The sequence below is a fragment of the Pygoscelis adeliae genome, unplaced genomic scaffold, assembly GCF_000699105.1.
Source record: "Pygoscelis adeliae isolate BGI_AS28 unplaced genomic scaffold, ASM69910v1 Scaffold22, whole genome shotgun sequence".
Taxonomy (NCBI): Eukaryota; Metazoa; Chordata; class Aves; order Sphenisciformes; family Spheniscidae; genus Pygoscelis; species Pygoscelis adeliae.
Window position 1 is genome coordinate 1,376,833 of NW_008824350.1, and position 19,456 is coordinate 1,396,288.

The 19,456-nt window shown below is 37.0% G+C and overlaps 1 protein-coding gene across 1 annotated transcript in view; it reads left to right on the plus strand.

Moving 5' to 3' along the window:
• PSEN1 (presenilin 1) overlaps positions 1 to 19,197 on the plus strand; it is a 24,608-nt gene extending 5,411 nt beyond the window's left edge. Inside the window, exons 3-10 of the mRNA XM_009319187.1 lie at positions 1,640 to 1,781; positions 5,526 to 5,593; positions 7,334 to 7,554; positions 9,874 to 9,972; positions 11,247 to 11,333; positions 12,162 to 12,335; positions 14,608 to 14,726; positions 15,031 to 19,197. Of these exons, the coding sequence (XP_009317462.1) occupies positions 1,640 to 1,781; positions 5,526 to 5,593; positions 7,334 to 7,554; positions 9,874 to 9,972; positions 11,247 to 11,333; positions 12,162 to 12,335; positions 14,608 to 14,726; positions 15,031 to 15,186 (1,066 nt within the window). The 3' untranslated portion in view covers positions 15,187 to 19,197. The remainder of the gene's footprint in view (positions 1 to 1,639; positions 1,782 to 5,525; positions 5,594 to 7,333; positions 7,555 to 9,873; positions 9,973 to 11,246; positions 11,334 to 12,161; positions 12,336 to 14,607; positions 14,727 to 15,030) is intronic.
• The last annotated feature ends 259 nt before the right edge of the window (positions 19,198 to 19,456 follow it).

Sequence of the window (19,456 nt, forward strand, 5' to 3'; positions counted from 1 at the left end):
CCTCAAGATCATCTTTGCTTAATGTACAAAAATATGGTTGTTGATAGCTGCCTGAGGAAACTTTTTTTTTAACATATTGCAGAATGACCACAGTGAAAGACGTCGTCATGATAATAGTGAGCGCAGAAGAAATGACAATCCCGAGTCGGAGACCAATGGGCAGCCACAAAACAACACCCAGCAAGTGGTGGAGCAAGATGAAGAAGAAGATGAGGAGCTGACACTGAAATATGGGGCAAAACACGTGATTATGTTGTTTGTACCTGTCACACTTTGCATGGTGGTCGTTGTTGCAACCATCAAGTCTGTCAGCTTTTATACACGCAAGGATGGACAGCTGTATGTATGAATTTTTTTCCCCTATCTTTTCAATGGACTTACTTAGATAATTTTCTTTAATCTCCATTTCTTCAGGAGTCTAATTAAAGCAGTAAACTCCCTCTTGCCTCCTTTTTCCCCTCCACCAGCCCAAAGGCAGTTTTGTTTTATTCCTTCCAGAAACCAGACTCTATATTCATAGTACTATTGACGTTTTTTGTCTGTGTGGTGACCAGTTGGGGTAATATCTTGGTTGTTACTGGTTGATTCAAATCCTAGTCGTCATTTTAATATTTCGTCATGCCCTGTGGTATTTATAAAATAAACTCAATCCTGAGCCAAAGCCATTTCAGTTGTACTCTGCTAGAATACAAAGATTTTAAAACCTCATTTAAATGAAGTAACATGTATGCCAAGTTCTGGTTTGCCTATGCTGTTTGATAAAGAAATTCAAACGCAAAAGGCAGATAGCTTTATGAGGTTCACTTCTGTTGCAGTTACAGAAACTTCCTTGGCAGGTTTCCTGTATAGAATTTTTTTTTTTTTTGGCAAAATATTAATGTTGCAAAAAAAAAAGCGATTTCAGTGAAAGCTGATTTGAGAGAAAGGAGACAAATGAAGAACACTGAGCCTGTCAGAACCTGCAGCAAATCAGTCTAAATGTTCCACTGTGAAAACGTTTAGACAAAATGATTCAAAATGTGTTTGGCTTTGAAATATTTGTATAATATAAGCATGTCATAAAATGTTTCAATAAAACACAAAGTTCTTTTTCACTATCAAAGTTGTTGATCAAAGAATTATTTTTCTTGAGATTTTATTTATGGTAAGTGTTTTCTCCACCACCCTCCCCCCTCTTCCCCATAATGAAGTGGTTTTTTCCTCAGGTTGTTCTATTTCTTTAAGAAAAAGAGAGTTGAGCCCATACATTATTTTGTTGAAATCACTGGGGAACCTTTCATTGTAAATCCACTAGATGGTGTGCTCATAAAGGTCTAGCTGCAGTAATAGTCTAATGATTCATAGCATGTGAGCAATTGTATCAAACAACGTGGAGTTCTGGTTTTTTGTTTGTTTTACGAAGTAGAAAATAGTAATCTAAGAATGTAGGAAAGGCAAGTCTTCTAAGAAATTTTTTTTTTAATTAAAGTTTGCCTAATATGATGCTATGCTGCCTTTCAAATTTTGCTTAAGTAGAAAATAGCTGTTGCTTTTACAGCTCTGAATTGAAAGATTACTGCAATTTCATTTGATGTTGGCCTCACATACCAGAAACATCTGTGCATTCAGTGGCATTTCAGTTGACTCCTTGTTGTTGTAGCATCTACACTCCTTTCACAGAAGAGACAGAGACAGTAGGACAGAGAGCCCTGAATTCAATTCTCAACGCGGCTATCATGATCAGCGTTATCATTGTTATGACCATACTCCTGGTTGTGCTTTACAAATACAGGTGCTACAAGGTGAGTATAAATATAATTGACTTGAGTAATTGTGCTAGTTTCATTAGTACAGATTATTGAGAGCGGAACAAAATGAAGGGTTATCAAGGATGAGTGAGCAAAAGTAGCAGAATTGGTGATTCAATTCACTGTTTCAATTTTGTGGCTTCTGTTCCTTTGATAGAATGGAGTGGCAAAGGCCCAGTGCTAACACTGCTGGCTGTTTTGTCAGAATTAGGGTGGCATTGCTTCCTATTCCTTTGAAAAGTACCATGTACTGAAATCTTCCTGTGTTCAAGAACTGCAAAGTACAGATTGGTCCTACAATTTGAAATCTATTCAGGATTTCAGGGGCTTTTCAAGGGCTCCGCTCTCCCTACCCTGCCCCCAGTATAGAAGTCTCCCAACAGTGATGTGTATGGGACTGTACACACCAGGCAGTATCCTTATAGCAAACAGAGAGATTCTGAGGCTCTTTTGTGAAAGACTTCAATCATCTAATGATGTAATCTAGGCAAGTCCAGGCTTAGCATAAATAATTGCAATGTCACCTGCCTGGGAGGAGTTGTGTGTGAAAATTCCTGGTTGTCTTTGGGTCTTAACGACCCATTTGACAAGGCGCGGCCTAATAAAACTTCCTGGTGTGCAGCCAGAACCATGAATCTGTTTCATAGTTGTAAAACAGGCAGTGGGATCCATGCACTGGCACAAAGCTTTGCTCCGCTTTATTTTGTTTTCAAGAGGGAAAAATGGTTTTGGTCTTCATGGCTGTGGGTGAAACCCCTTTACAAAGTATCTGTGGAGCGACTGGGGAAATTATTTTTGCCTGAATCTGCATACAGCTTGTAATAGTGTTTTTTAAAGTATGGACCTTCTCTTTTTATAACAGTGTGGTGTTAAATCTGAACTGACAAAGCCTTCTTTTTAAACTGTCAATTCTGTTCATTCTAATGAAGTCAGATAACTGAGGTACTTCAGCTAGGTTCCTTGGCAGCCAATCAGTTCTCCTCAGGTGCATCAACTAGTTTTTACTAAGCTTTTCACATTTCTGGCTTCCCTCTTGACCTTGCAAAGCACTGCACGTTCTCCTTACAAAAATAGTTGTTGTACTAAAAAATTAGAATGATTAGATGAAATATCCTGTAGTTATGTTTTATGCTAATTAAAAGAAATAATTAACTTATTTTTAGAATTGCTAACAGAGTATTTCTGTGCTGCTATACCAGAATGCTGTAAAATGTTGGGACATTTTACCTGTCCATTGAATTCTATCTTACATGCATTTCTATATGTAGAATGTAGTCTAGATTATGGGGAATGGAACTTATAATGAAAGAATGTTAAGCCTCCAGATGGTAGTGATAATTTGCTTATCTTCACAAGATTTTTATCTGAAAACTCCTTTGAAGAAACACTATTTCAGCTTTACTGCTGTTAGTTTCCTATGTTTCTTCTGTACATGATAAGTTAAGCATGGTCCTGATTCTAGCTCCTAAATCTAACCAGAAACAGCATCTTCGAAGGTGGTTGTATTTGACTAGCTTTTCTTTTTAACATATTTTATTATTCTCTGCATTCTTCATTGTTTTAGTCTGCCTAACCAAAATCTGGCTGCTGTAGCTCATTTTAATTCTCTGCATTCTGCAATCCTTATTTTTTATTCAAGTTTTATTCAGCAGGCAAAGCTGACTCTGTACCAGCAATCAATTAGTGTTGAAGCTGTTGTCAAATGAAGAATGAAAATTCTTTAATTAGAAGGCAACCAACCTGTCATGGTATCCTGCTAGGAAAACGCTGGCCAAAACTTACAAGAAATACTTTGGAAAAATCACTTGTATGAAAAGAGGCCAGTCATCTGGAAAATGCTATAGCAAATGAGATACATACTGAGACTAAAACAAACATCTGTGTAAAATGCCAACTTATGTCAACTTTTGAAGCTACCTCCTTTAGTACTGTTGACAGTAGTTACGCAAAGTGTGTGTAAACATTTGCTGGACTATGGCCTTGGTGTTTGACATTGTTAGCATTTTACTCTTTACTAGAATGAAATACTAGTATTCACGTTATTTTCTTAAGTGGTAAGAAAGTTTAAGAGCTTATACTACAAATAGAAGAACTACAGATAGAAGTCATGTTATTAAAAGAAATGACAGCTTGCTTTGCCGTTTTCTTAAAATGGTTTCAACTAGTTTTACAGAGAAACAAAATTACTCTTGTTAGGTCACTACTTAGATATATAGGTAGCTTTACAAGTTGTTTGACAGCTGGATTCTGTTTCAGGTACGTATCAGTCTTCAGCTTTAGTAAGTTTCTTTTTCCCCTCACTTGCTATGAGTGGTGACAGTTTGATGGACTGAGACAGATACTTTGGCAGTTTTCCTGCAGCATCTTTACAGGCACCATGCTTATTACATGTGGAAAATTCTTAAGTCTTTTTGAGAATACACTAGCAAATATGGAAAGCCAATCTGTTAGATTAGCGAGCTAAATGACAGGTTTTATTAGGTTGAAGGTTAAATTTGAACCTGTTTTGAAAGACAGGCAGTGTGAAGGAGGAGAATGAATGTTTCAAAAATTGCTGAGAATTTTAAAAATGCATATGAAAAATTTAGTATTAGACTAAATGTACTAAATTACTAACTGTAATAGCTGGACCCTTAATTTGCCGGGAAGTCCTGGTTGCCTCATGTAAACATGATTCCTTTAGTCTGTGTGCATATGAGCTTTTCTTTTAAATTAACTTTTGCAAAATATTTTAAAAACTATAACATAAGATGCATTCTACTACACATTGTTCAGAAGAAGAGAAATAGATAACACAATTTCTAAACAGTTTCTCAATACTTCGATCTGGTGTACATATATAGCTAATTTAACCAGTTAATTTTCCACTGAGCATGTCTGTTCGAAGCAGGATTTCTTATGCAGCTTGAATTTCTAGATTATTGCTTCTGACTGGTTGTCTACTTGCAATGTTGGGTCTGGTTTTATATATAAGATTCTGTGCTGGGAATTTGACAAATATATGTTTCACTCTCAGTTCAGAGATTGCCAAAGTTACAGGGCTCTTCAATCTTAATTTTTAATTTTGCACAGTAACATACAAGAGTGGTGTGCACTTCTGTCAGTGCAAAGTCTGAGTGTCTCTCATTTCCAGGTTTAACTCTATGCATGTCCCTGCTGAGTACAATCCTGAACTGTTTTTTGTTAAATTGTTGGGCATGTATATCTGCTCCCATATCAAAATTAGGGATATGTATATAGATGATTGATAGAGAATATAGAAAAATCCTTATATAGTCATTCATCGATGACATGCTAATTCTGAATTCCAACATATAAGCACTGAAGGTTTTTCTGTGTTCCAGCATTTAATTCTATAACTGTATTCTGAAAATGACTTGGAATCAGAGCAGACTTTTTAATTGCGCAAAAATGAATCATGTTTTCCATCTGTGTTAATACTGGATGCTTCTGCTATGTTATAATGCCACTGTTATCAAAATGGCCTAAAAACCAGTAGTTTTCATTGTATAGAACCTGTATTGAAAGACCACAAAGCACTTGGAATTCATAAGTGTAAATTGAAATACAATAATATAGACTAAATATGAATTTCGCAACAACCAAAGAGAGAGAGATATCTGAATATAATTTTCTTGCTCTAATCAAAAGGGAAAATAACCTTAAAAGCATTTTTAAGTAGATATTAACTTTAAAGTAACATCTAAAAAAAATCTGTATTGATATCTTTTTTTCCAGGTGATCCATGGCTGGCTTATCATTTCTTCTCTTTTGCTGCTTTTCTTTTTCTCATTCATCTACCTGGGGTAAGTGAACCAAAGCATTAATATGCTATTTTTCATGTATCACTTTGTGTATGTATTTATTTTAGAACTAGCCCTTGAATCTTAAGAATGATAGTGAGTAAGCTATTGCAATAGAATTTTGTTTTATATAGGTTCATAGAGTACAGATAAAAGAGAGAGATATTTATGGTTTATAGTGCATCTGATATTGTACAGAAGTTGTCCATCACATGCATCACCAGAATAAGCTATCTTCCACAGGGTAGCTTATTCTGCTAGCATATCTTGTGATAACTTAATTTTTCATAGCCATATGACTCAAGGGCAGTTGTTTACATCATGGCTTTGGTGGTGGGCTGTATATGCAAAGGCTGTTTGCATGGGAGTGGCAGAAAACAATCAGCTGAAAAGAATCTATTCTCTCTTCTTTGGGGATTCAGTATTTTTCTTTTCAAATTTGGAAGCATGCCTTTGTCCAGACATCAAGAAAAGTTGTACATAATACTCGGTATTCTCTAAAATGAGCAACCTGATCAGGGTTTGTAACTAGAGTTATGCCATGAAATTATTATACTGTGTATATTTTTGTACCACTTGATGACAGATACACTTCTCTTTGAAGAAGCTTATTTAATTTGGTCTCTAGGGGGAGGAAATGGTGTTCCTTCAGTCACTAATTTTTAAAAGTGATCTGTGGTGCCTTTTTTGGTCAGTATTTCCTCTAACCTTAATAACAACTTTTGAAATACAAGGCAGGGTGTGCTGCACAAGTGCAGTGTGGTCTGCGGGGAGGCAAGTTGCCAGGCTCATTTCCCTTGGGTTTGGGTTGAAGCTGGCACTCTTCCATGAGCATGTGTGAGTAGAGGGACTGAAGGCTTTCCTGACACTCCACTTTCCTTCACCTGTCCCTGCTGCCTCACAGCAGTGCTGGTTTCTTTTTGCAGAGGTCCAGTGAATGAGGAGGGAGTTTGTAGACCAATTATAGATGATGGCAGTAAGGGCCATCCTGTACATCTCAAAGGCCAGCTAACAACTAGGGAAGATAAATTTCCCAGAGGAAAGTATCATGCAAATTATAAGGTTCTTAGTGGCCTGATGAGTTGGTAGCAGCAGAATCTGCAAAAAGCCGTCACAACCGTTTCTTCCTGGGGTCAGCGGAAATCAGTTGGTGACATGTTTGTCTATTTTGGTTTTACTTACTGAGGGTCTTAATTAGTTTATGGTATTTGGTGTGACAGAGTGACACGGTTCATCCAAAAAGAAAGCTTTTTACCGTAGTGTTTGTGGCAAAGAATAAAACAGAATAACCATGTATATCTTACTTTGAAGTTAGCAAAGTGTTTCCGTTTCACAGGTGGCAGGTAAGTAGAGAGATCTGTTGTGTGCCTTTAAAAATCATTATAACCTCGCAAGTTCTTATTCTTCTGATTTTTAAAAATCATGACCACAATCAAAATGACTGCTTTTGCAGTAATGTCCTTTCCTGTCAATTTCTACTTTGATTGAGGAGGAAATAGAACATTAATAAAAATTTTCAGAAAAGTGAAAGAGTTGGTATGAAGCAAACACTGGTAAAATTATCCCCTTTGTGAATAATAGTTAAGTACTAATTGGAGATAGAATTTTACATTTGTGCTACTACATTGAATATGAAAATTTTAAAAAAAAATATTCTGAAGCTTGCATCTGTAACTTGTTTCCATTGTTTTAAGCAAATGCAGTCCATATTCTCCTCCATATTTTTTTTTCTTTTGTTTTTAGTGAGGTTTTTAAGACTTATAATGTTGCCATGGACTACATTACGGTGGCACTCATGATCTGGAACTTCGGTGTTGTGGGAATGATTTGTATTCATTGGAAGGGTCCGCTTCGGCTCCAGCAGGCATATCTCATTATGATAAGCGCTCTGATGGCCTTGGTGTTCATTAAGTACCTTCCTGAATGGACTGCGTGGCTTATCCTGGCTGTCATTTCAGTGTATGGTAAGGTCTGGGGCAAGACACAGTAACAGGTATTATGGTGGGAATTTCTTCTATTCCCTGACATATTCGTTTGTCTGACTAAAGCTTAAAAAAAGAAAAAGTGTGTGTGTGTCGGGGTATCATCCAAAGTAGTGGATAAGGTGATTACAGACTTCAGAAATAAGATCGTGATCTAAACCGGGATCGGTGTCCTGCAGCTAAAGGCTTTGTGTGACTGTGTGATGCCATCTTCCTTCATGTTTTCTGGATTCTTTGGGGAGGAGAATTGAAGTAATTCAAGAGAGGAGGAGATAAGAGACATATGTTGCCGTTTTGATCTCTTCTATGAAGATGGAGAGCTTTTGGCTTCTCATTTTCCCCAAAAGTCCTTGGAAACTGTTGTATGTTCAGAATTTAGGAGCTTGTTGTTTGGGTACAGTCCCATACAGGTATGGATCTGCCCAACCTACGAATTGCTCAAATTTGTGAACATAGAAACAACACCCTGATCCATGCCTAATAATATAATGAGAAGGAAGCAAGGAAGGATTAAAGGCAGTTCTCATTGCTCAAAGTCATTTTACATTTAGAAGAATATAGTCGTGTGATCCGTTTCCTTGATTTTTTTTAAAATAAAAAGAAAATTAATTTGAATTATCGCATATTACGCTTTTTCAGAATGATGACTGAGATACCTAGATGTAGTTTTTTCATAAAGCTCTAGAGGGCACTGGACACTTTTGGTAAGAAGATCCCTCTATATCCCAAACACTGATTTAGTTCCCAGGCAAGACTAAAATCCAGTTAGTTAGACATAATTAAAACATTACAGCTAAGTGTATTGATGAAGATGTACTCATAACTTTAATTTTTTTGGAAGCATTAAGTGAAATAAATGTGTACTCTGAACATCATTGATAGTGATAAAGACTGAGAATCTGTCCAGTTGTAGAAGTGCAGGGGTTAATAAGATTTGATAAGCTCTGGTAGGTCAGTGTACTCCTTAGGTGTCCTCTTCCTTCAGAGGGAGGAAAAATGTCCCTCGTGTGTATGCTCGTGGGTCATAAGGCACATTAAGAAAACCTTCCCATACCCCCTCCCCACTTCCACCCTTCGTATGACTGGAACACATCTGAGTATTCCAAGCATTCAGCCATCATTCAGTGATTGCAAAATGAAATTACTCTTCAGATCATATTCCAAGACCATAACGTGGTTGTTTTGAGTAAAGGGGAGGTAAGTTGCAAAGCCTGTGACCCCACGCTAAGAATTCTTTACTTGAGTGGGACCAGCAATGGTGCTAGGGCAGTTAGCTCAGGTGCAGAAGGCCTGCTCTGTGCAACTTACAGCTCCTGACAAATAAGCTGTTCCTTTTGGTGTCAGATTTTGTTTCAAATGAATTTAAAGACATACAGTGAGTGGACAACTGCAAAAGGTAGTAGCAAGGTTAATATGTAAATGTTACAGCTTTCTGCCCAAATAGGCAAGACAAGGGAAAAGTAGCTGAGGTTGGTTGAGGAGTTGCAAATTTCATTAACAAACCATCCACATTCAGGTGAGAAAGCAAATGGAGCATCTGATAGATCAGTTTTTCTTAATGCTGTGCTTTGATCTGTATGAGTAACTTGTACAGTCATCCTATTTCGTAAATGATTGCTTTTCAGTTAATTTTTACTTGTTCACCCAGTTTCATATACTATCCCATGAACAAGAATTGAGGGAAGCAACAAAAAGCTGTTCTTTTCTTACGCTAAATACGCTTTGAACACCTCTCAAACTTATGCAAACACAGCATTTTTCCACAATGCTTAATAAACCTGTTTTTTTTCCTCTTCACACGCGCATTCACTTTTTTCCCTCTTTAAGTGGGAATAAATTGGCAGTCATGCCTAATTCATAGAAGTTATGTAAGCCTCACTTACCTGTTGTCTTAAAATTTGTTTTAGCATTAAACTTGGGTTAAGAAAAGCTTTGATAATAGAACACAAGCTTGGGTATTTCCAAGTTGTTAGTTGAATAGTAGCTTTCATGAATTATTTGCTTTCAACTTGCAAGTCAACATACAGACACAGATATATTTGCAGTTGCATAATATCTTAAGTGAGGAACATCACATTTTTTTAATTAGTATACACATTACAGTAATATGTAAAATAGGTTCTATAACTGAGAATATTAAAAAGTATTCCTGTAGGATACTGACTTGTGGCCAATGGCTCTCTCAGAAGTCTATGTTCAGGGTAGTATCTTATCTTACTACCAGTCTCTGCAAGTGTTACAGAAAAACCTTCTTGTAAATATGTCTGCAGTGATGTATGATCTGTTTGCTCTTCCTTTCAGATTTGATTGCTGTTCTGTGTCCTAAAGGTCCTCTTCGTATGCTAGTTGAAACAGCTCAAGAGAGAAATGAAACTCTGTTCCCAGCACTTATTTACTCCTGTAAGTACATTTTGTTAAATACTTTAAATTTACAATCATGCACTCAGCTGAAGTGATTTTCTCATTTTTCTGTTTTAACATGATGCTTGTCAGCTGGAATTCTTGGTCTGTTCACTTGGGCCTCAGTTTTCCTTTCACCATTGACTCAAAAAGGTGGAACGTCTTCTGGCTAAGATCTTTCAAGATAAAAACCAGCATGTTTTGTTACAAAATACAAACAGGAAAAATGGTAATACACCTTGTTTTGGTCAAAGTAGTATGTCATTAGGCTGTGAATTAAGCCTATTTAAAGGGAGTACTTGTTATCAGAAAATATTTATCAGCTTTCAGTGCTTAAATAACCTGTGTGTTACTGGAAGGAAAGGGAGAAATTGCCAGAAGAAGATTCGTTTACAGAACTGTTTTCTCCAGGGCTTGTCTTTTTGGGTATGTTGTTTCTCCCTGCAGTTGCGAAAAATAACCTACTGAATGCAAATTGCTGTTGTGACCTGTGTATCAATTAGTATGTAACTCCACTGTTTCTGAAGTTCCACATCGCTAGTTGTAATATGGAAAAAACAGTGAAATAGGTTAATTGTAAATCATCATGCTACTGGTGCTCAAGAAAGGCCTCTATTTGGAAGCAGGAAGTTTGTTGTGGACTGACTGGCTACTTCAGGGACAAGTTTACAGTGGAGAAAGGGGAGGGTTTTTTTTATCTGTCACTCTTGCTGTGTTTTACTGATACTACTCATAGCTGCCTGTTGTTCTGTTTTGTGGGAGATGTTAATGCTGAGAAACCACAAACTTGAATTAAAATACACCATTTAAGTGTGACAACATTTCATTACCTCCAGATTGGAGAACTCTCTGTGATGGTGGGGGCAGAGAACAATTAACTTTGATGCAGATACTGCCTCTGAATTGAGGTACCTCAGTACCCGTCTTAATAGACCTTTTTACTTGCAGATAAAAGAACTGATTAATGGAAAAAAGTTAAGAAATTGTTGATTCAGATTTTTCAGAGTGGGCTTCATATATAGAAGTAATTTCTCTGGCGACAACTGTTGCCATTATTTTCAACATCTAGTAAGAATAAAACTTTTATTCACCAAATTCTGTACATGTGTGTTGTAGCTGGTACTGGCTGTGTTCCAGATATTACTGTGCTTTAACGAGAGTAAAAATTGCCTGTTGCAAAAGATAGTTGTATCAAAAAAAAAAAGGGATTGATGCCAACAATTGCATACATCTGAAGATATGATTAGCTATGCTGGTTTTGTTTTTTTTAATAGCAACAATGATATGGCTAGTGAACATGGCTGAGGAAGATCCAGAAGCCCAACGGAAAGCTTCCAAAAACTCCACTTATGATAAACAAGGTGAGTTTTTCTTTGACAAGCCTTTATAGTTGTCATCTTATTGGAATACATGTTTATGGATACTTGTTTTTTAGTTTAAGTGTCCTGGTTGCTGTAGAAGAGTGAAAGCATGGCGGCCTTATCAGGACTGATGAATCTGTCAAGACTTCAAAAATTGCTTACTTATTGTGCAGTTAATGTTCTTGCATTCATTTTTCTGGGATTTAGGATGTTGGTGGTGAAATGACTCTCAATAGACAACTATTCTTGTCAAATTGGGATGATAGAGTACAAAGCTAACTCATTTATGTTTGTATATAAACAGAAATGTGTCTAGCCCTCTTGGTTATGCAGCTAGTGTTTAAAAACATGGGGTTTGTTCACATGTATTATTAAAGCAGAGCAGAGTTTCTGAACTTAACGTGCTTGAAGGGGTGTATGTATATTAACTTTCAGTAAAGTTTTCTATTTTACTGGAAAACTAAGCTGTCAATGTTAACTAAAGAAGCTAACGAAATATTAGATGAGACTTTATTCCTTAAACTGTGATCTTTAAGTCACCGCAGAACTTCCACTCTGTTATGTCGAAGTACTCCTGAATACTAGGACTTGAGTGCAACATGCAGGTGCTGTGACTGCAGAGTGCACATTGACTCCTGATTGTTTAAATAAGTATTAAAATCCTAAGTGAGAATGTCTTGTAATAGTGTGTGCCAATGTTAGATGTTGCTGAATATTATGGAATACCTCTTTTTTCCTCATTATTCTGTGATCTTACACGTGGAGAGATTGTCATGTTTTAGAAGGCACGTTTTTGAAGGAGATCTTAAATGCCTTTCTTCCTTTGAGCTCCGGCAAACCAGACTCAGAATGAAGATGCTGAAGCAGATGATGGTGGCTTTAGTCAGGAATGGCAGCAACAAAGGGACAATAGAATAGGACCCATTGAATCAACGCCTGAATCTCGTGCTGCTGTTCAGGCTCTACCCAGTAACTCTCAAACAAGTGAAGACCCCGAAGAACGTGAGTATAGAGTACTGTGTCTGAAAGACTTAGTAAATCTGAAGCTAGTTAGTCTTACTCTTAGTCATCCTGACTGCACAGATATAGTATGCTGTGAGCTAATAGTAAGCTGAAGACCTGCTCTTGCTCATGATCAATACTGACATGCCTCACAGAAATAGATGGAGTTGCTTTTTGGTAGCTTTTGGTTTTACTGCAGGATTGAGTAATATTGGCCAAACTGGTCTTTATTTTGATACACAGACTCAAAACTTTAATAGCACAACCTGCTTTCAGACCATTATACAGTCAGTTGCATTAACTTCTCTCTTTTTCACACAGTGTATCACCTCTTTTAGATTTTAGGCCCTGTAAATGAAGTCATTAATGTTTTTTGCCTCAAGATTAAACTACTGTAATCTACTCTGTAGAAAGCAATGTTTAAAACCTAATTGGAGACTGAAATGAATGCAGAATGCCTTGGGCTTGCTTATTTTTCTTCAGCATCTTGCTGAGGTGCAGCATCTTTGGAGAGCGTATGACATCAATACTCAGATACCTGTTTTAACAGACTTGTGATTTCCAGTTGGAGTTTAAGCTGCTATTAGATTTACAAAGCTCTAAATAAATTAGGGTCTGCCTGTCTAATAAACTGCTCTCCCCGTGTGATGCTGCCATATTTAACAGGTGCAACTGCTTCCTCTGATTCTCAGGTGCTCCTCTGTTTGAAAATAGACTTCTACTTTAAGAACAATTTTACAATTTACTTTGTTCCAAAAATTCCAAATTCAGAGTGTGTTGCAAATCCATTTTAATTTCTAGAGCTTAGAAAAATAACGTTAAGATGCAAAAATTTTAGGAATTGGGCTATTTTAGTTAGTTAACTGGTTAACTAAAACTGTTGTCTGGCCAGACTAATAATTTTCTCTTTCCTGTATTCCTACAGTGAGTAGTAATGACAGATGTGCAGTGATCTAGTCAGACTTGTCAGCCAGCATTAGCTTACTAGAAGTTTGGAGCAGCTTATTAGAAATTTGGAGAGTGTGCTTGTGTGGAAAGAGTTATTTAGCAGTTGCCTTTGCTTATTGTTCTGTCATGCTGAAACTAAGCATCCAAGTTTTGTTTCAGCAGTTAAAGGGTGTTTTAAGTGCTTAAGAACTTCTCATGAATGCACTGTTCTAGACCATATATTGGAGGCCTGCTGAAAGAGAGTAGGGTTGCCTTCTCTTCTTTTTTTCCCCTTTTCTCCTTTTTTTCCCCTTTTCTCCTTTTTTTCCCCTTTTCTCCTTTTTTTCCCCTTTTCTCCTTTTTTTCCCCTTTTCTCCTTTTTTTCCCCTTTTCTCCTTTTTTTTCCCTTTTTTTTTCCCCTCTTTTTTTTTTTCTTTTCTCTTCTCCTTTTTTCCCCAGTGATCAACCAGGCATACACCTCTATTTTGATGCTCTGAGTTCCTGTTAGAAGTCTAAAGTGAGTTTTGGGCTGGACTGTAATCAGTTGACAAAGTCAACAATAGGCCAAATGAAAACAGCTGGTGACCTGATGTTGGCCTCTCTGACTTAATATCTTGGACTAAGAGCTCAGAAAGTGAACTGGCATTCAGGAAATCTTCGTTATTTTGTTTGCAGAAATAATTGAGTATTGTGCCCCAGAGTCGTTGCTAAGGTGGTAATTACTATTTAAAAGAATAAGACATTAACTCATGAGTTTTCCTAAACCTCACATCTTGGACTCAATATGTTGGTTTTCTGCCTCTGTGGTATGCTTTGTAATTACACACAAATGCTTTTTAGAACTACCTTAGTATGAATTCTGTAGAAAATTGAGAGGGCAGTGGAATATTTTGCTGGGTATAGGTTTCTAACTGGCAAATAAAACATCATCTGCAAGGGACTTACTTGTTTTCCCCCTCCCTCAGTCAGCTTAAAGGAATTGTACTTCAATATTCTATTGAATATGACATGACAACCAAAAGTGGACCCCACTCCCCCAAATATAATTACAAATATCTGAGTTTGTATATATTGCATTTGTATGTACAGGAGACTAGGAATATAGAAAAATTCTAATTATAGGATGAATTAATTGAGTGGTGTAATGTTCTTAAGCCATCTTGTTTCACAAGAGTTTTTCTTTATCACTTGATTCAGGAGTGGTACTAGTTTTGAAAATAAAATGTTCTTATTAGCAAGTCTTGTTGATACTTAATGTAAACCTGTATTATTCTCTGACAAATTCTGATGTGTAATATTAGTAGACTGACTGATACTTAATACTGCCATATATTCACTTTTGCAGGAGGAGTAAAGCTAGGTTTAGGAGACTTCATTTTCTACAGTGTCCTTGTTGGCAAAGCTTCTGCAACAGCAAGCGGGGACTGGAATACAACTTTAGCGTGTTTTGTAGCCATATTAATTGTGAGTATAATGTAATATTATAACAGGGATAGTTTCTGTGGTTCGTCAGGGACAAAGTCATAACTGCTACATTTTTTTTCTTTGGAATTCATTTATTTGGTGGCCAGACTGAAAACTGATGAGGGCTTTAGCTGTGATCTTCATAGGCTGTACATCTGTCGCTTAAGCCTGTAGTTTAGGAAGGCATGAACTGTATCTTGTATTTCTGTGGGTTTAACGTTTATATATATAATCTTTTGCTTGTCAGAGTTAGCTAATTTCTCCCTATGTGTTTTGTTTTGTTTTGTTTTTTTCTTCCCCTCAGGGTCTGTGCCTTACACTTCTGCTCCTTGCCATCTTTAAGAAGGCCTTACCAGCTCTTCCAATCTCCATAACCTTTGGGCTAGTTTTTTACTTTGCTACAGATAACTTGGTGCAACCCTTTATGGACCAGCTAGCGTTCCATCAGTTTTATATCTAGCACACTTGATGCTGGTATTCTATGGATATTTGTAGCAAATCTGGGAGGAGGAAAAATGTTTTTCCCTCAGTTCTGAAGTGAGACTGACGTTTAATACTCAAGATTCCAAGCCTGAATCATTACAACTTCCTCCGATGGTGGTTTGTTTTGGTTTTTTTCTTGAGACAACTGCTGCACTGGGCACCATACGAATTTTCCTGTGTGAAGGTGGCTTCTTCCTGATGGCCGGTCTAAACCGGGTGCTATTATATCAGAGGTAATCTGATATACATATCTCTGGTAAGGGCCACCTTTGTGAAAATTGCTAATGCTTCCACCAGCAATGTGATCTCTTACCACAGGTTGATTATTTTCACAGCATTAAGGGTGCTCAGGACTTCTTTGATGTTAACAGAGGAAGCTGACAAATCACATGGAACTTGTCCCTGTAACCGCTTGAAGAGAGAGAACCCAATTCAGACTTCTTCAGCAGTGATTTTTTGACAGTGGAGTCCTGACTCTGCTTTGTGTAAGGAGAAAGGACTTTGTAGCAATTGACAAAGGGAGAAAGTACTGTCACTCAAAGAGTGCTCCACCACTTCATAGCCTCTGTGCCTGAGTGTGCTTGGTTTAGTAAATTTAAAAGCTTTTTTTTTTTCCACACTGGAACTAGAGCCTCTTCTCAGTTTTAATACTTTGTATCCTCAAGCATGGAGTGCACCTTCTGTACACCTGCTCCAGTTTATGTAGCTACTTAGACTTGGACTGAATTATTTGGTATTAGTGGATCATAAGGTCCTAATTTGGGTCTTATATTCTAAAAAGTTAATTAAAAAGCAATTTCAGGACTTTTTGTGCTCTTGCAAATCATTTTGCTAGAACACCATTTCAAACCCTGTCTTTGAGAATAGTCACTAACAGCACGGACTGCATTGTTGGTATATGTTCCTTCTAATTGAAATTCTTATGAAATAAGTAGACATTTGCAGCAATCCCAGATGGAGTTTAGCTTGCCAGATCTAGAGGCCAAAGTGCTATTAGTAGCACTTCTAAAGCATCACAGAAATTAGTCCTCTTCAAAAGTGTGGTTTACAGTTCTGTTGACCTGAAGTATTGGTCACTCAACCATCTAACACCTCAGGTTGGGCAGGGATTTTTTTTTCATGCAGTATCTTTATTGGTGAGGATACTTAAGTTAGGTGAGACATTACTTAATGTTACCAAGGAACAAAATTTGTGGCCCTCTTCACTTTAATTACCTCTCCCGTGAGGAATCGAAGACTGGAGAAATGAAAGACAACTCAAAATCACTGAAAAGAAGACACAAGATTTTGAACTTCTTATAAGAAAAAGAATCGACTCAAACCTTAAAACTGCTAAACTCTGATTTCTTCTTCATTTGAAAGAACTCATTTATGAATAATTGCTTGGAAATGAGACTTGTGTGAGATGAAGTTGTTTTTGCCGTAGGCTCTTACTCTGTACAAGTCACTTTTTTCTGAGGGAAGCATAAGGAGTGGATACTATTGATGGGCATTCCGTTTTACTTGCATCTTGATACTGGAGTCCTTGCCAAGTAGAACAACTGTCAAAATCCTGATGCAAGCTCCTTTTACCTTTTTTCTGGGGCTTTGTTTCAGTGCCTATAGATTCAAAGGACTGAGAAATCACAGATGCTCACCAACCATTGCCCAAATAAGGGAAGAAAGGCTATCGTGTAAATCTGCTTTAAAACCAAGGAAGGCTTACTTTGATTGTCCTGGGAAACGTCTGTCTCTTCCAGTATGACTTGCTAACTGTAGTGTTAGCATTTACGTTTTCATAAAATACATTGTCTTGTCTCCTCTAAAGTACTTTTATTCATCTCATTTGTGTGCTGTTTTGTCATGGATAGCATTAATAAACTAACCATATCAAAACTGCTTACACTGACTTTTCAAGTCAAACTTGCTTGTGTTTTCTAGCTTAAATCACTGTTCCATATTTTGCTGCAATGAAGCCTGACTTAAAACAGGTTGGTTGGGGGGTTTTTTTGGTTTTTTTTACAAGACTTTGAGTTGTTTTTATACTATTGTAACTTGTCCCTTTCCTGAGCATTATATTGATGAAAATTCCCCTGTGTATTTTATTGGGTATCCTAACTATTGTTTCATTGTATAGAACAGGTTTGCTAAGAGTTGGCATCACTAGCATCTGTTTGCATATCTGAGCCGACTCTGAGTTAAGAGTTGTTACTTAAATGCAGCAGTCATCTTTATTGTTTGTTTTTTGGCTTAAATATGCACCATGGGAGCACTAGCTCCATTAAGAGTTGCTTTAGAATCTATAGAAATGCACAAAAGCCTTTCCACGTACTTGAATGGGTGTTAGATGTACAACCCAAGGAAGAGCTCAGAATCTTCAAACACTAAATTGCCGGTCTTCCACTCCCCAGAGCTGCTTTTGCTATCCTGAAGTTTTAATTTCTGAGCTAGTGTGGAGTTACAGTAGTGGAGACTATAAAATTTATATTCACAGAAACTGTTCAAATTTATGTATTTGAATCTCAAATTCAGAAGGGAAATTGCTTTTCAAGCCCAAGCCAATATATGTTAAAGTACACTGCTTATTACCAAGTCTTACAAACACCTTCAAAAACCAGATGACATTTTCTGTATTTGCCCTCTTATGCCAGATCGTGGTATCTTATGTTCCAAATGAGATCTTGCAACTAAAGATCCTCTCAGTACTTGGGTCCATAAGGTTCAGTTGAGAATAGTTTTTGTTTGCATTTGGGTTGTTACTACATAAGCATGAAGGTTGTGTCACTTTTCTCTCCTTTGTCTTAAAGCACCAAATCTAATTTGAGATCATGAACCATTTGAGCTTGGTTAGCTTGGTATAACTGAAAGACTTCTGGTATGTAGTCTGCATTTTTGAGAGAGTTTGTTATTACTAAATTAGTATGTTAATGACAGCACATTAGGCTGTAGCTCTGAAAGAACTATTGTGTAACCCTAGTAGCTAGATTCATCTCTTTTGTGCCCAAGCAGACTGACTGGTAACTGTTGTGTGACTGTTTCAGTAATCATACTTTGAAACTGGATATCATGATAGCTTTCTCTCCCCTTTCAGCTTACATCAATGATTAGTCTCCTCCTTTAGCTAAGCTTCAAATAAATAAATGAGAAAACAAAATACTGAGTTACAGATTTGCCTAAAAACAAGCCACTTTCATTTCTCCTTTTTTTTTTTTCTGTTGGGGGATTTAATCCAGTGCAAAAAAGAGAGATCCCTGGAAGCTTGTCTTACAGCAAAGGCATATGATGCTGTCATATCTATGTATGGCTATTATGGTGGCACTCAAATTCAAACGTCATCTGTGCGAGGTGAGTCTTGAAGGTACGCACATGATATTGCAACACATTCAGAATGGTTCTGACTGGGCAGATGATGCCTTCTTTGAGCCAAATAATCAAGGGCTGTGCTCCACTAAAGATGGCTAATCTCCTCAATGTACAAAGCAGACCGTGACTATTTCAGGCATAGGAGACTGGTGCTTCTTGGATATATAGATATATATCTGTACCTAAAGAGATGTAGATGATATATATTCTATGTGCTCTGGGCCTGTAGATGACAACTGTTCTGCCATTAGTGCAGTCAAGAATTAAATATGCAGAAGTACATTTTGGGTGGATGGTACTGTATGACGAAACTTCTCAAAATGCTTTATTTTAAAAAAAAAATTACTTTTGGCAATGATGCTGTTGAAATCAGTTTAATAGACTGTGGAACATGTCTGCACTGTGATTGCATCTCAGTGGTAACTTGGTCATTGGGAACGCTGAAACATGAACTAGAATGGAATTCTTTTACACTCAAAGCATTTGCTGTTTTCTTTTTTACCAACACTGGTTTGTACATAATCTGAATTGAATGTGAATGTTTTTTAAACACCTTTCCGGTTCTTGATAAGATACGTTTTTGATAGATTATTGCAATTTTCCTGTATTTGTCTAATTATTAAAATAAAAGTTGCATGGATCCTGACTTATCTTGCCTTTACTATTATTTTAAAGCCATTACATAAGGCTCTTGGAGGCCTAAACATTGTAGCTATTTTTATTCAACATTTAATGAGTAAGATTCCTGTCTTAAGACACTTAAGTACTTTCTTCTAAAAGCTACTTTTTGTGTTCATTTAAGGAGTCGGTCAAAGCCTGTTGCAGAAGCACCCATAAGGTATAATTAAGGCATGAAAAAATGATACGAGATTATACTGAAACACCAGCTGGCACAATGAAGATCA